This window comes from Ammospiza nelsoni, chromosome 1 (genome assembly GCF_027579445.1).
Source record: "Ammospiza nelsoni isolate bAmmNel1 chromosome 1, bAmmNel1.pri, whole genome shotgun sequence".
Classification (NCBI taxonomy): domain Eukaryota; kingdom Metazoa; phylum Chordata; class Aves; order Passeriformes; family Passerellidae; genus Ammospiza; species Ammospiza nelsoni.
The window spans coordinates 128,912,499-128,924,719 of record NC_080633.1 but is presented as its reverse complement, the minus strand read 5'-3'; the positions used below and the strand labels follow the sequence as shown (position 1 = coordinate 128,924,719).

The 12,221-nt window shown below is 38.9% G+C and overlaps 1 protein-coding gene across 1 annotated transcript in view; it reads right to left on the bottom strand.

The window, feature by feature from the left end:
* Nucleotides 1-12,221, bottom strand: part of DPYS (dihydropyrimidinase) — a 31,520-nt gene that overhangs the window by 1,059 nt on the left and 18,240 nt on the right. The window contains exons 8-9 of the mRNA XM_059473196.1: nt 3,336-3,543; nt 1,729-1,834 (exon numbers count right to left, since the gene is read on the bottom strand). Coding sequence (XP_059329179.1) covers nt 1,760-1,834; nt 3,336-3,543 — 283 coding nt within the window. The 3' untranslated portion in view covers nt 1,729-1,759. The remainder of the gene's footprint in view (nt 1-1,728; nt 1,835-3,335; nt 3,544-12,221) is intronic.

Here is a 12,221-nt window from a genome sequence, read left to right as displayed (position 1 = left end):
CTGTGCAGACCTCTGTCGGGCCGAGAGAAAATCTTTTAGATAAAAAACTAATAAACACTGAAGACCGAGAAAAAACCTGAAGCCTCTTCTCGTCCTTTGGAGCGCGGGCTGCCCAAGGCTATCCCTGAGCCTTTCCAGATCATTAAAACAGCCGAGAAACCGACAGGTAGCTTTAAAGAATGATATCATGAAATATGGAAAAGTTAATTTCACCCTCCTACCATAGCAGGTCTGTTCCTGTCCCATATTAATTAGCACTAGGAACAGACTCATTTTATCTGAGGTACAAACTGGGGCTTTCTGTTCACCTATTGGGAAATCTTTTCTCAAACTAGCTCATCTCATTGTTGAAACACATATGCACCCAAAACTTCAGCTTGGATTTTGGCATGCTTCGTGCCACTCACTGTTCCCCCTGCCCATACTAATCCACTGCCCTGCTGTAGCAGGCACCATTTCAGCTGCAGCTGGCACAGAGCAGCAGCATGGCCCGACTGTGCCTCCTGAAGGACTTGCCTGGTTTTCACCTTTTCCTGAAGCATTTCCTCTGCCTATTGAACAGCTGGAGAGTGTGGTGCTGTCACTAGTCCTTGTTGCCAGTGCCTCACCCCACTCATATGCTGCACTGCACAGGTCTTTGCTTGGCTTTTCTAAGAGACACTTCAACTCACCAAGGCAACAGAAAACTAAGCCAGAAAACAGAGCTAATTGATTTCTGCTCACAGAAAGGTCTGCCAAGCACCAGGGCATATACAAGGACTGTCAATACCAAGTTACACATTGTGAACACTGCAGAGGAGGGAAGGGGAGATGCTGGGTGTTACTCCTGTTAGCAGTGATGAGCTCACACTAGTTCAAACACTGCTGGCACTGCCTGCAGCACCTTTATTTGTGGAATCACAGAATGGTGTAGGTTGGAAGGAAGCTTAAAGATCATCTAGTTCCAGCCCCTCTGCCATGGGCAGGGATGCCTTCCATTAAACCAGGCTGCTCAGATCCCCATCCAGCTTGGCCTTGAACACTTCCACAGATGGGGCATCCACAAATTTTCTGGATAACCAGTTCCAGTTCCTTACCAACTTCACAGTAAAGAATTTCTTCCTAATATCTAATCTAAATCTACTCTCTCTTTCAGTGTAATGCCATTCTACCTTGTCCAACTACTCCATGTCCTTGTAAAAAAAATCCCACTCCATCTCCCTTATAGGCTTTCTTTAGGCACTGAAAGGCTGCTCTAAGGTCTCCCTGGAGCCTTCTCTTTCTGTGAAGACAGCTTTTGTTTTTGCAAAACAAATCTGTCAGCTTAACCCAAACAACACATTTGTTGGGGGGTTATTGTCTGTAACACAGGGACAATAACAAATTTAATTTTTCACATCAAGCTGTTTGTAAATTTGCAAGTCAAACAGTCATGCTTCATTTTGTACTCTTGTTGCTAACTGAACCCAGGTTTTGTATGGGCCTTCATAACCATGTTTCAGTCTAGCAGCTAAACTTATCAGTTTCTTTCAGCTGAACTTTTTAAATAAGGCTCCAATCAAAATGAGGTTCTCCATGCCTGGGATGCCAGACCTTCTTGTCGAATTTACAGATACCAAGACAACTCAGCTTCTGAGAGGGCTTATTTCAGACAAGCCTTTCACCAGATAAACAGCCTGCTACCCTTTTGTTTTCTTGAAGTTTCAGAGAAGCAATAAGTAGTCTTTACTAAGAAAAAGAGATGGTTACCTGTAACAGCCAAAACTGAGGAATGAGCCTGTTATTTTTGTGTGACAGGTGTGCCTGCGACCGTGCCTGTATATGGTGCCCTCTTGACAGGAACAGGCTGACATACCTGCAATAAAATATTTTAAATCTTTCACTATTTTGTCTTCTCTTGCAATTACTAATCGGACAAAATTGAACTAGAAGTCCTATGATAATCTGTCTTTTTATGAAATGCATCCCAATACTTTCATCTAACTTCTCTCTGGGAAAGATCTCTTGCACTGGGATTAAACTGTTCAGTTCTCAGCTTTCATCAAGAGATGATGGCTGAATCTGCTCAACACTGCAGAAATCCAATTCTAAATCCATTTTTAAGAAACAACATGTGCCACCTCATTTTATGGATTCTTCTATTTGTTAGAGTATTCACATTTTCCAGTGATGTTTTTAATATATCAGGTAAGAGAGGTAAATAAATATCAATGAAACAAAGCAAATTCTGCCTTGTGTAGATATCTATCACTCACTATTCCAGTTGCTGGCTGCAGGAGGCTGGGCTGGTTGAAAAAAATCACTTCTGAAGACATGCTGCAATTGATATTTGGGTTAAGGGAAAATTCTCTCTAGCTTTGATGGGAAATGGTAACCACTGTATTCATGGAAGGCTTTCAGAATTATGTAATTATCAAATTTCTTATAAATTTCAGTTTAGTTTGCTTTTGATATTGTATTGTATGTATGAACATGCAGGCAGCTCACTACATGCTGTGAAATTGTGTTCTTTGGAGGAAAGCATCCTTCAGCCACTTTCACATGCCCTTCTCAGTCCATCAAGACAACAGAAAAAAGGAAATATACAAAATTATTTTGGAGGCATTTCACTGGGCCTTATTTCACATGGACTCAGCTTTTAGATCCTGCAATGAATCCCACTGATTCAGGTGGTGATTTTAAAATGTACTTGCTCAGTGTGCTTTAGTATTCACAGTACATTAAGGATGCAAAAGCACCATGGATGCTTGCACAGTAAATAGGCACTGAAAATCCAATCTTTATGTATTTGAAATAATTCTCTTTTAAAAATAGAAGAAAACAAAAGCCCAAACAGAGCTACTTGCTTGGCCCAGCAGTGCCCTTTGCAGATGTTCTGTTTTAACAGATTCTTGCTGGAACACAGCAAAATGTTCAGTGGTCTGCAGGGTTTAAATCGAAATATCTGATCCATGAAATAATTAGAAAATTTTTTATTTCTTCCTTGATGCAATATTTCTTCCTCCATATGAAATTTGGGCTCTCTGATTTTCAGTGAAATCAGTGATGAAATGTAGCAGATTACCTAGAAGCAAAGCTTTGTCCACTTTGATTGCAAGTAGGACATGTTTATTTTTAAAAGTACTGAGGCATAGTTCACGAGCTGGACAGACTACTGTAAGAGCAGGAACTAGTCTACAATATTTTTCTGTAATATAAACAGCAATAAAATTTGGGTCCTTCGTTTCCTTTCCTCCCACCTTGGCATATTTTGATTAGTAAGGAAAATTACAATTGAATCCCCAAACTTCTTTTCTCAAGAGCTAGTTATCCTCATGCTGTACAAGGCATTTCAGAGATTTATTAGTTTAATTAACCTGTTCCCGCTGTCTGACTCGTTGGTAGACATATGGAGGGAATGGTGGACGGGAGACATATTTGCCTTCTCCTGCTGTGACATTGAAAACTCCACCTTCATAAACCACTTTGCCTCTAGAAACTGTCACAACTGGAACTCCATGGCAGACCATTCCTTCAAATATATTGCAGTCATTTGCCTGGTGATGTGTCTTTGCAGATATTGTCCTGTGTTTGCAAAACAACACACAAAAATTACTACGATTCGTGCATTTGACTTCATTATAAAATGTTGATAAATTGATACAGGAAGAGAATTTAGCAACATTATTTAACTACAGCCCTGTACAGTACATCAGAGAGAAGCTGTAAAAATAGGATAGCACAATAACATTTCATTGAACAGTAATTGCATTTCAAAAGAATGAAGAGGGAGTCAAAAGAACAGAACTCAGCAGCCTTTAAATGCAAAATTTTCCACTACAAAAGTGATTAGTGGAAAAAACCCAGGTTATAATATTTTCTTTCGATAACATGATTTTATTTTGCCTTGTCAAGCAAATATCTATGCACAATTCAATCAGAAAAAGCTCTGACCTTTTAGCTGGAATGACTTGCAATTTCAAGTTTGAAAAGCATGGCTGCAATGTTTCAGAGATTGAGTCTCACAAATAACACAAAGACCATTTCATTGGAAAGTCAGTAGATGGTAATGATTTTTGGTAATGCTTGGTGTGAGCTCGATTGATTCAATGACTGACAGCCCAAATATCTTAAGGCTGCTAAATAATAAAGACATCACACTTCTATTTATGTTTCCTCCAAGGGTATTAAGTAAATTAGAACTTCAGACTTCAGCAGTATTCATTTGACAGATTGTATTATTGGGTTTTGTATATATAGACTTCATTGTATATGATTTCCATTTTTCTAGACCATTTTTCCAATCCCAGCTGGCTACTTTAAAGGCAGAGCCAATGCTAGAGATGACATTACTGTCTGGAAGTTCCAGGCTGTTTATACCTCCTTTATTGTCCATTTTCCCTACTAAGCTACTTACTATATACTGCAACAACAGACTCTGAGTTTCAGTTAACTATATTATTAGCTTCCTGTATCCAAGCTACAGATTATATATATTATTTAGAGATTTTATATTTTTATCATCATTTATAGTTTCTAAAAAGAAGGAGGCTTCATGCCTCCTTTGGCTACTAATCAGGCTTTTGGCTACTAATCAGGCTTTTTCCAGGATGGATGCTCATGCAATCAAAAATTTATCATGCATATATTATGATGCATATACGTGCATACATATTGTTCCAGAGACTGCATCTTTCTGCAAAGGAATTATCAAAGTCAAAAGGAATATGAAATATAATAGATTAAAATATTGATCCATTTGGAGAAGAATTTTTTTAACTTTTGTCAATATCCTTACCAAAATGAGAAACGCAAAAATCTGTATATTACTTGAAATATAGCCATTTTCAAAAACAATCATATTAATATTCAAAATTATTACATATAAAGAGGAAAAATGTATTCATGGAGGGACACTTCATTTTCTTTCATGTCATTCTGTTGAACTAAGAGTAATTGGTTCTGCTAAGGGCTACATTTAAATCTTGGTGGTAACTGACATTTCAAAGGCTATATATATGCATATGTAAATACTGTCTATGACCAGTCTACCCATAGGAGTAAAAACTTTGCCTTATACAACATACCTTGAACAGAAAACTTATGCATGCCTGCTCACCAATATCAGCATCACCTTGTAGGTTGACTTTGGGAAAAATCAAACCTCTCTTGTTTTCACTGGTCCTATCAAACAAATTTATCCATGGTTGTTATAATAGCCCTATTAGGAGTTTCTGAACATATTCCTCAGGCTTATTGCATTGCCCTTATGGGTGCAATTGCTAGAACAGTAAGTAAGAACAAATGTAATATAATAATCTTCAGCATTCTCTGTGTATATATCCTATCTACTTGCACAATAGCACCAGGACATGAAAATAAAAATGAAGAGGGTAATTTGAGGAAACACAGAAAAATAAGCAAGATTCTTCATCAACATGTGAGCTGTTTAAATGTGCTAGAACAGGATCACTAGAGGTTACCATGCCTCAAAGGTAAGTACGTCCTTCATTTAAAGAAACAAAATGAATGGAAGTTGGCACATTTTAAAGTAATATCCATTTGTACAGCTAAACTTCGCAATAGGACAAAACACATTTCCAGAGCTTGCTTCAGCAACAAACCTCAATAGAATTCATTTACAGCTTTTATGTTGAAACAAGCTGTTGATCATGCTGCCCTTTCTGAAGGTGAAGTGCATTTTCCTTGATGGAAATGACCAAAATTTGCCTGTGATTTAACCCTCTGACATTATCAATGCCAGTAAAAGTTTCCGATAGCAAGCAAGCAACCAAATAGAACTAGATGGTATGTGTGGGTCTGAAGCTTACAGTTCAGCAACCTGATGCAACAGACTGTTTACAGATCTATCACCCATTTCAGCAGCAGGCAGCTTAGCAAAGTTCTGATGTTTATTCTCAGCTAATGGCAAAAACAGTTGTAACCCACTAATAATCCAAGAAACCAAGGCTGCCACCATGGTAGAGTACAACTTAACAGCTGTCTCCAGCATCCCAAGTGATGCTGGGATTACTCAGCATGAAAACAGATTCCTTTCAAAACTCTGTATTGTATTTTTAAAAGAAGACTTGTAAAATTACCTAATTCTGGTTATAAATTGCAGTGGCTCTTTTTTCAAACAACCCTTTCTCGAGTGGAGGCTGAGATCAGAACAATTACTTCAACATTTCAAAGAACATTCTCCTCTACAAAGAGGATACTCTAAAGACATCAGGTCCTATATTGCTCTTACTTATATCAGTGTTTCCATGCAATTCACTTCAGCCGCTTTTGATACACCTGACTTGCAAAGCAATTTGAAGTTATTAATATATACACTGCCATTCCCCTAGTACCAAAGAGGAAGACATGCTTCTGAAATTGTCTTTTTTTCACCATCATACATCTGTCCAACTAATTTAGAGTCAAAGAATAATTTAGTCTAAAAACAACTGACAGATTTGCTCTGTATGAAGATGCAGTGACAAGCAGTACTGTATTTATGCATGCTGTACGTGGGAAAGGACTTTACAGCCACTCCTAGAGTATTGCAACTAATTAAATACAGACTGCAGCTTGAAACTTGAAAAAGAGCAGCAGCTTAGACTAATGCAGCGACACATAGGATGAAATTCAAGACTATACAGGTAGTCAGCTCAAGTTATGACCTAAAACTTTGTTAAGGAGTTAGAGGGACCAGTTTTCATCTCAACAAACATGTCTACGCTTCAGTCGGAGATGGAAACAGCAAACAGTGAGTTACAGCTGGGCAGGAGGGGGACATGGATGAAGGGGAACCATTGGATATTAGAGTGATCTTACACCTTTCCTAATGCATAGGACATGAAGCTACATCAGCTCTAGAACCTAAACTTTGACTGTCATAAGGATTGTCCTTTGAATTTTCAAGGTCACATAAGCAAGCAAATTAAGAATTTAATTACATTCAATAGAAATGGCTACATACCTCACTCAGATTTCTTTAAAAAGTTCAGAGACAGGAATATGAAGGAATGTTGTAGATGACAGCCCTCAGGCAAGAATAGCTGTTCAACATTTCAATAAAGGGAGGACACCTATTTTATAATCAATTAATTTCCTAATTTAAAATGTAATAATAAAGCCTGTAATTGAAAAGAGCTGCTTTGTTGACAGCTGCCAAAGAAAACCAGTTCATGCAGGAGTGAGTATTTGAGCTGTACGTAAATTCTCTCAATGCTTATAGTGCAGTATCTCTGAGCTGTTCAGAGCTGGGGGTAGGTGAGAAATGCCACCTTTTGGTGTTTTTTGAGTCACAACTCATTTATAATGAGAATTAAGAGTTTTATTAAAAATAAAAGCAAAGAACAGGAAAAAGAAAATAGAGGAAATATAAGAAACTATTCAAATCTGCGTAAAAATTCTACTTATAAGCCTATAATGTGGATTAAAAACCTTACGGCCTACTTTATATTAAGGAATTGCAATAACTGCATATGCAAAAATAGGCAGGCAACTATTTGTAAAATTCCTAGCCTCTTAAAAAATATCTTCAATAAACATTACTTTTGAGTAGTCATATGAATTGAGAAGATTTGTAGATAAAAAGAAATGCAAGAAGAGGGAGAAAGTTAATGTTTGGGAGCTTCAGATCAAAGTGACTTATCTGAAGAAATGGAATATTTATTTCATGCAATCATATCTCCTAAAATTCATCATTTTAAGGGGATTAGACAATGACAACAAAATATTTTTTTATTATGGTAAGTAGCTCATTTGTAAACAATATTATCCAGTCTGGTCCAACCAATTGTTCCAAGCTGATACAGAATGAAAGTGAACGTTTGTGAAAAACTGTGGGCAGAAGAGAAGCAGTAATGAAAAAATAGCTTGCAGAAAATAGCTTGCAGAAAAGCATACAAAAAGAGAAGAACACAAATTAGTCTATACAATGACTACAGAAGATCTTGAAGCATTTACAAGGGGAAAAAGTCAGAATTATGTAAAGGGAAAATAAAGAATTATTTAATTTTTTGGGTAACATTTCTGAGATTGGCTTCTCTGAAGATACCAAGTGACATTTTGGAGACAGCAAGTTACTAGGGAAACAAACATCAAGCACTCTCAGAGAGGCTCATCTTGTTACAGGCCACAGAACCCGTGTCACTGAGGCTGGAAAACATCTCTGGATATCATCTATTTCAAGCCCTCTGTTCTGATCAGGGTCAGTCAAAGTAGGCTTCTCAGGGCCGTGTTAAATTGGGTTTTAAGTGCCTCCAAAGAGGGACATCCACAATCTCTATGGGCAACCTGTGCTAGTGTTTGATCACCATCACAGAAAATATTATTATATTTTCTGTGATATCACAGAAAATATTATTTATCACGTTGAAATGAAATTTCCTACATTTTAATTTGTGCCTATTGTTTCCTTCTCCCCATTTTCTTAATTTGAGATAAGATGTCTTTGGCAGGATTCTGGTGAATTAGTGTACATTTATGCATGCACACTGCTTTCACTTGTGCAGAACATGGGGCTATTGAAAATGCCAGAACATACTTGTCCTATACATAGATATTTGTACACCACATTATTTCATTTTGTCTCATTGTGATTAGATGCAGTCATCTGTATATTCAGTATTCAAAATTATGCTCATTCATCAAAAGAGTAAGATAGATACAGCATTATTTATTCTAATCTGCTAACATCCTGGTTTCTTCCTCTCTTATGTTACTAAAAATTACAGGCAGTTACTTGGCAGAGTGCTTAAACATTGTGAAGTCCCCACTTAAGCCTTTGAGCCTGAAGACTTGACTACAAATGAGACAGACATAGGCTACAGATTTTGGTTCTAACGAATGCAAAGGATTTAGCCATGAACATATCTGCATGGAAGCAAAGGCATTGAGGGAACATATGCCAGGAGACAGGGGAACTCCGACATTTTGCTGATTCACATCCAGTCACTGTTTCCCTTAAAATGCAAAAATACTAGAAACAAACCAGAAACAAACATCTTTCTCTGTCAGGCAGGTAGATTACAGAGTGACATGTCCCTTTCCTCCTCCCATCCCCACTAAAGGCTTCCCACATCTCCTGGGGCCAGGGCCCCACTGTGGCAGCTGCACTGGGGCTGCAGCCACCACTGCCCTGCTCAGGGCTCCAGCCCACCTCCCCCAGCACGTGTGGGGCACACCCTGGGCCTGCCACATGGGCCACTCCAGCAAAGCCCAAAGAGGATGGTGCTACCTGCACAGCCAGCTCTGCCTTTGCAATCAGAAGTATCTAACTTCTCAGATATATTTAATGAGGGAAAAACCCAGGGGAGTGTGGCTTCCCAATTTGCATGTTGTTATAATGAAGTGGCTGGACTTAGAAAGTTAAACTTTATTTGAGACAGGTTTTTTATCCTTATGGGTGTTTGATCTTGCCTTTGGGACCTGATCCAGAGTTTACTTGCAAGGCTCTGACAGGCTACAGTGAATTAATTGAGCCCTAATATCTGCTGGGAGCTGGATGTCTCTTTACAAGATTTTTAGGACCTTCTGCCCCTATTTTACAAGGGATGCTCAGCTCTTTTCACTGCCTGAATTGGGCACTGCAGTGTTTAGATTCCTTGCTGAGCATTTCTGAAACAAACCCTAGAGATTTTATACTCTTGCTTTCAAATAGCTAAAGGCATCAGCTATAGAGGACACTGACTTGCTGACAGGTGAAATTCCCTTTCCCTTACCTACCCTGCTTTCTCCTCCTAAAAAAAGTCATTACAGTTGCTTTTGTCTCAGACTTGAGGCTTTTATATTATTTGTGTGCAGCCACAAAAGAAGTCAGTGAATAGTCTTGATCAAAGCACAGATTAAAATAAGATGGTACAGTGAGTACACATTTGCTGCCTACATGCAGCACAGGAGTTTGCACAGAACAATCCTGTATGCACAGACTGTACTTGGGATGCTGAGGGTGTTGAGGTCTGCAATATGATACTTGGTAGCACATGGCTTGCAATAAACCAACAGATCCCTTTTGTATTTTTGTGGCCTTTAATGAATGGAATAAGTATAAGGAAGCTAACAAGGACACCTACTTTGGGGCATGACTCACAACCCATCTTTTGTAATGCAGTTCCTAACCAATTTGTACATTTAATGTTTCTTCCCAATAATGCTTGCTGTCATGCAGACCTGCTAAAACAAATATCCAGATGCTTTTAAACACAGTAGCAAATGATATAATTGTTGATATAGTATTTTCTGCAGAGATTACCAGAAAATGCTACAGAAATAGGCCAGTCAATGAAGCTGACATTTGAAAGCCTCAGCTAGAGCAGCAGTGCTGGAAGCAGAACATTAAATTGCAATTGCTCCCAGTTTGCAGAGCCGTCACGTTGAATTCACTGGGGTTTTGTAACCTAGAGAGAGAAAATCCTGAGTGCTCAGATAGCACCCGACGTTATTGGGCAATGATGTGGGTGGGGAAATGCCGCTGATTTTGTGGGGATACAAGTTTTTGTATGAAAGAGCTGCACTGCCTTTCTAAATGACTCTAGAATCTTCTGTATAGACTTCCTCTGACAGACAGTGATAAGATCAATTCCTCACAGCAATACCTCAGCAATTGTCTAACTCATTAGGCTGGTATCAATCAGAATTCTAAGACTACAGCAAAACAACCTCCAACCAGAATGGGAAAATTGCAAGACTCGTGGTTGCAAATAAGAAAAAAAGTCACGCACAAAAGAGGAAGAACTTAGCAAGAAAGAGGAACAAGCCTATTGTGAAACCTAAAATCACTCCCCAAAATCAACAAAGCACAGGAGGCTGTGCCTTGTGTAACATCTTAAATGGCTGAATTCCATTAGCTCGATCCCTTTTTTCTGCTGGGCTGTTTATGCCCTCTTCAGGATTTGTAGTGAAATTAATAGACAAGTTCCAGTGAGATTTATTTATACTGTCTCATATAGTTCACAAAATTGTACCTGCAGAGAGACTGTTCCCAGCAAACCCAAATGGATAAACAATGGAAACAGTACCAGATCCCAAAGGAAAATATTGGCTGAACTTTAAATAAGCTTGCTCAATAAGAAAATACAGTTCAAATGTTTAAAAAAATGCTTAAAGAAAAACTGCACCTTCACAGCTAAAGAGGGTGAAAAGGCAATTAGGGCACTCAGGAGAGAGGGAAGGGGAGCAGAAGAAATGTTTGAGAGGAAAAAAAATTAAATAATTACAGGAGCTGACAAAGCACCTTGAGAACATTGTCAGAACTCTGTTATCCCTTTAGATTCATTTGTCCCCAGGCAGAGCAGAAGAGAGTTCAGAAAACAATCCTTCAGGGTTTTTTTAAATCAGAGTTCATAGCTCCACTCTCCTGAAATAGCTCAGTGCTGGTATCTCAAAATATGCCTACTCAACATGCCAGAAGGCATAATGCACATGAAAATCTCCCTGACCCAGCACTGGGCAAACCTCTATATTTATTTGGGTTGTTGACACTCTTGAAACTTCTTTTGCTGGTACTGTCAATTTTTTTATGGGACTTCTGAATAGCAACATCCATATGCTCAAATGTTGTAGCTTAAAACACATGTTTTTGGTACTCATTAATATACTGAAATGAGTGAGCATTACATATCAAAGATCAAAACCCCAGAAGATTGGTCAAAGGACTTTTGCTTGTGTAAGGTAAATCTAGGACTGGGCAGAGGGTGTGCAGCATGTTATCTTTTTGGCTACCAGAATCAGACATGTCCAGTTACAATTCAGAACTTTCCTACACCATGAAAAGAGTATTCAACTTTTTCCTTCTCAAAAATCAAAGGCTGAAAGCACAGTTATGTGGTCACACTGCTCACTAGAGCTGGGCCCATGAAGAAAACCACCAGCCCAGAGCCCTTCCTGACCTGCTGCTGCTGCTGTGTGCATGGGTGATCAGAGGTAGGGCTTGGCTGTTAGAGTTCCTGCAGACTTGAGTTACCCTGCCCATCACTGGGACAGTGCAGATGCACTCACAGAGCTCTTAGGCAGCTCAGCTGAGATACAACTCCCCAGGAGATCTGGCTCTGACAGACAGCCCTCAGACCATTTCCAGGCAGCTTAAACAAGACCAGGATGGGCACAAGAGCCAGAGCAAGACTCAAGATATAATTCCCGAAATATTTACAGAGGCCTGACTATGGAGTTGGCTGATGGTGTGAATACACCTGAGGACAGGAATCAGCTGTAATGCACACTGTGCTGTGTGAGCTCACTTCATGCCCTTTCCATGGTATACCATGGGATCA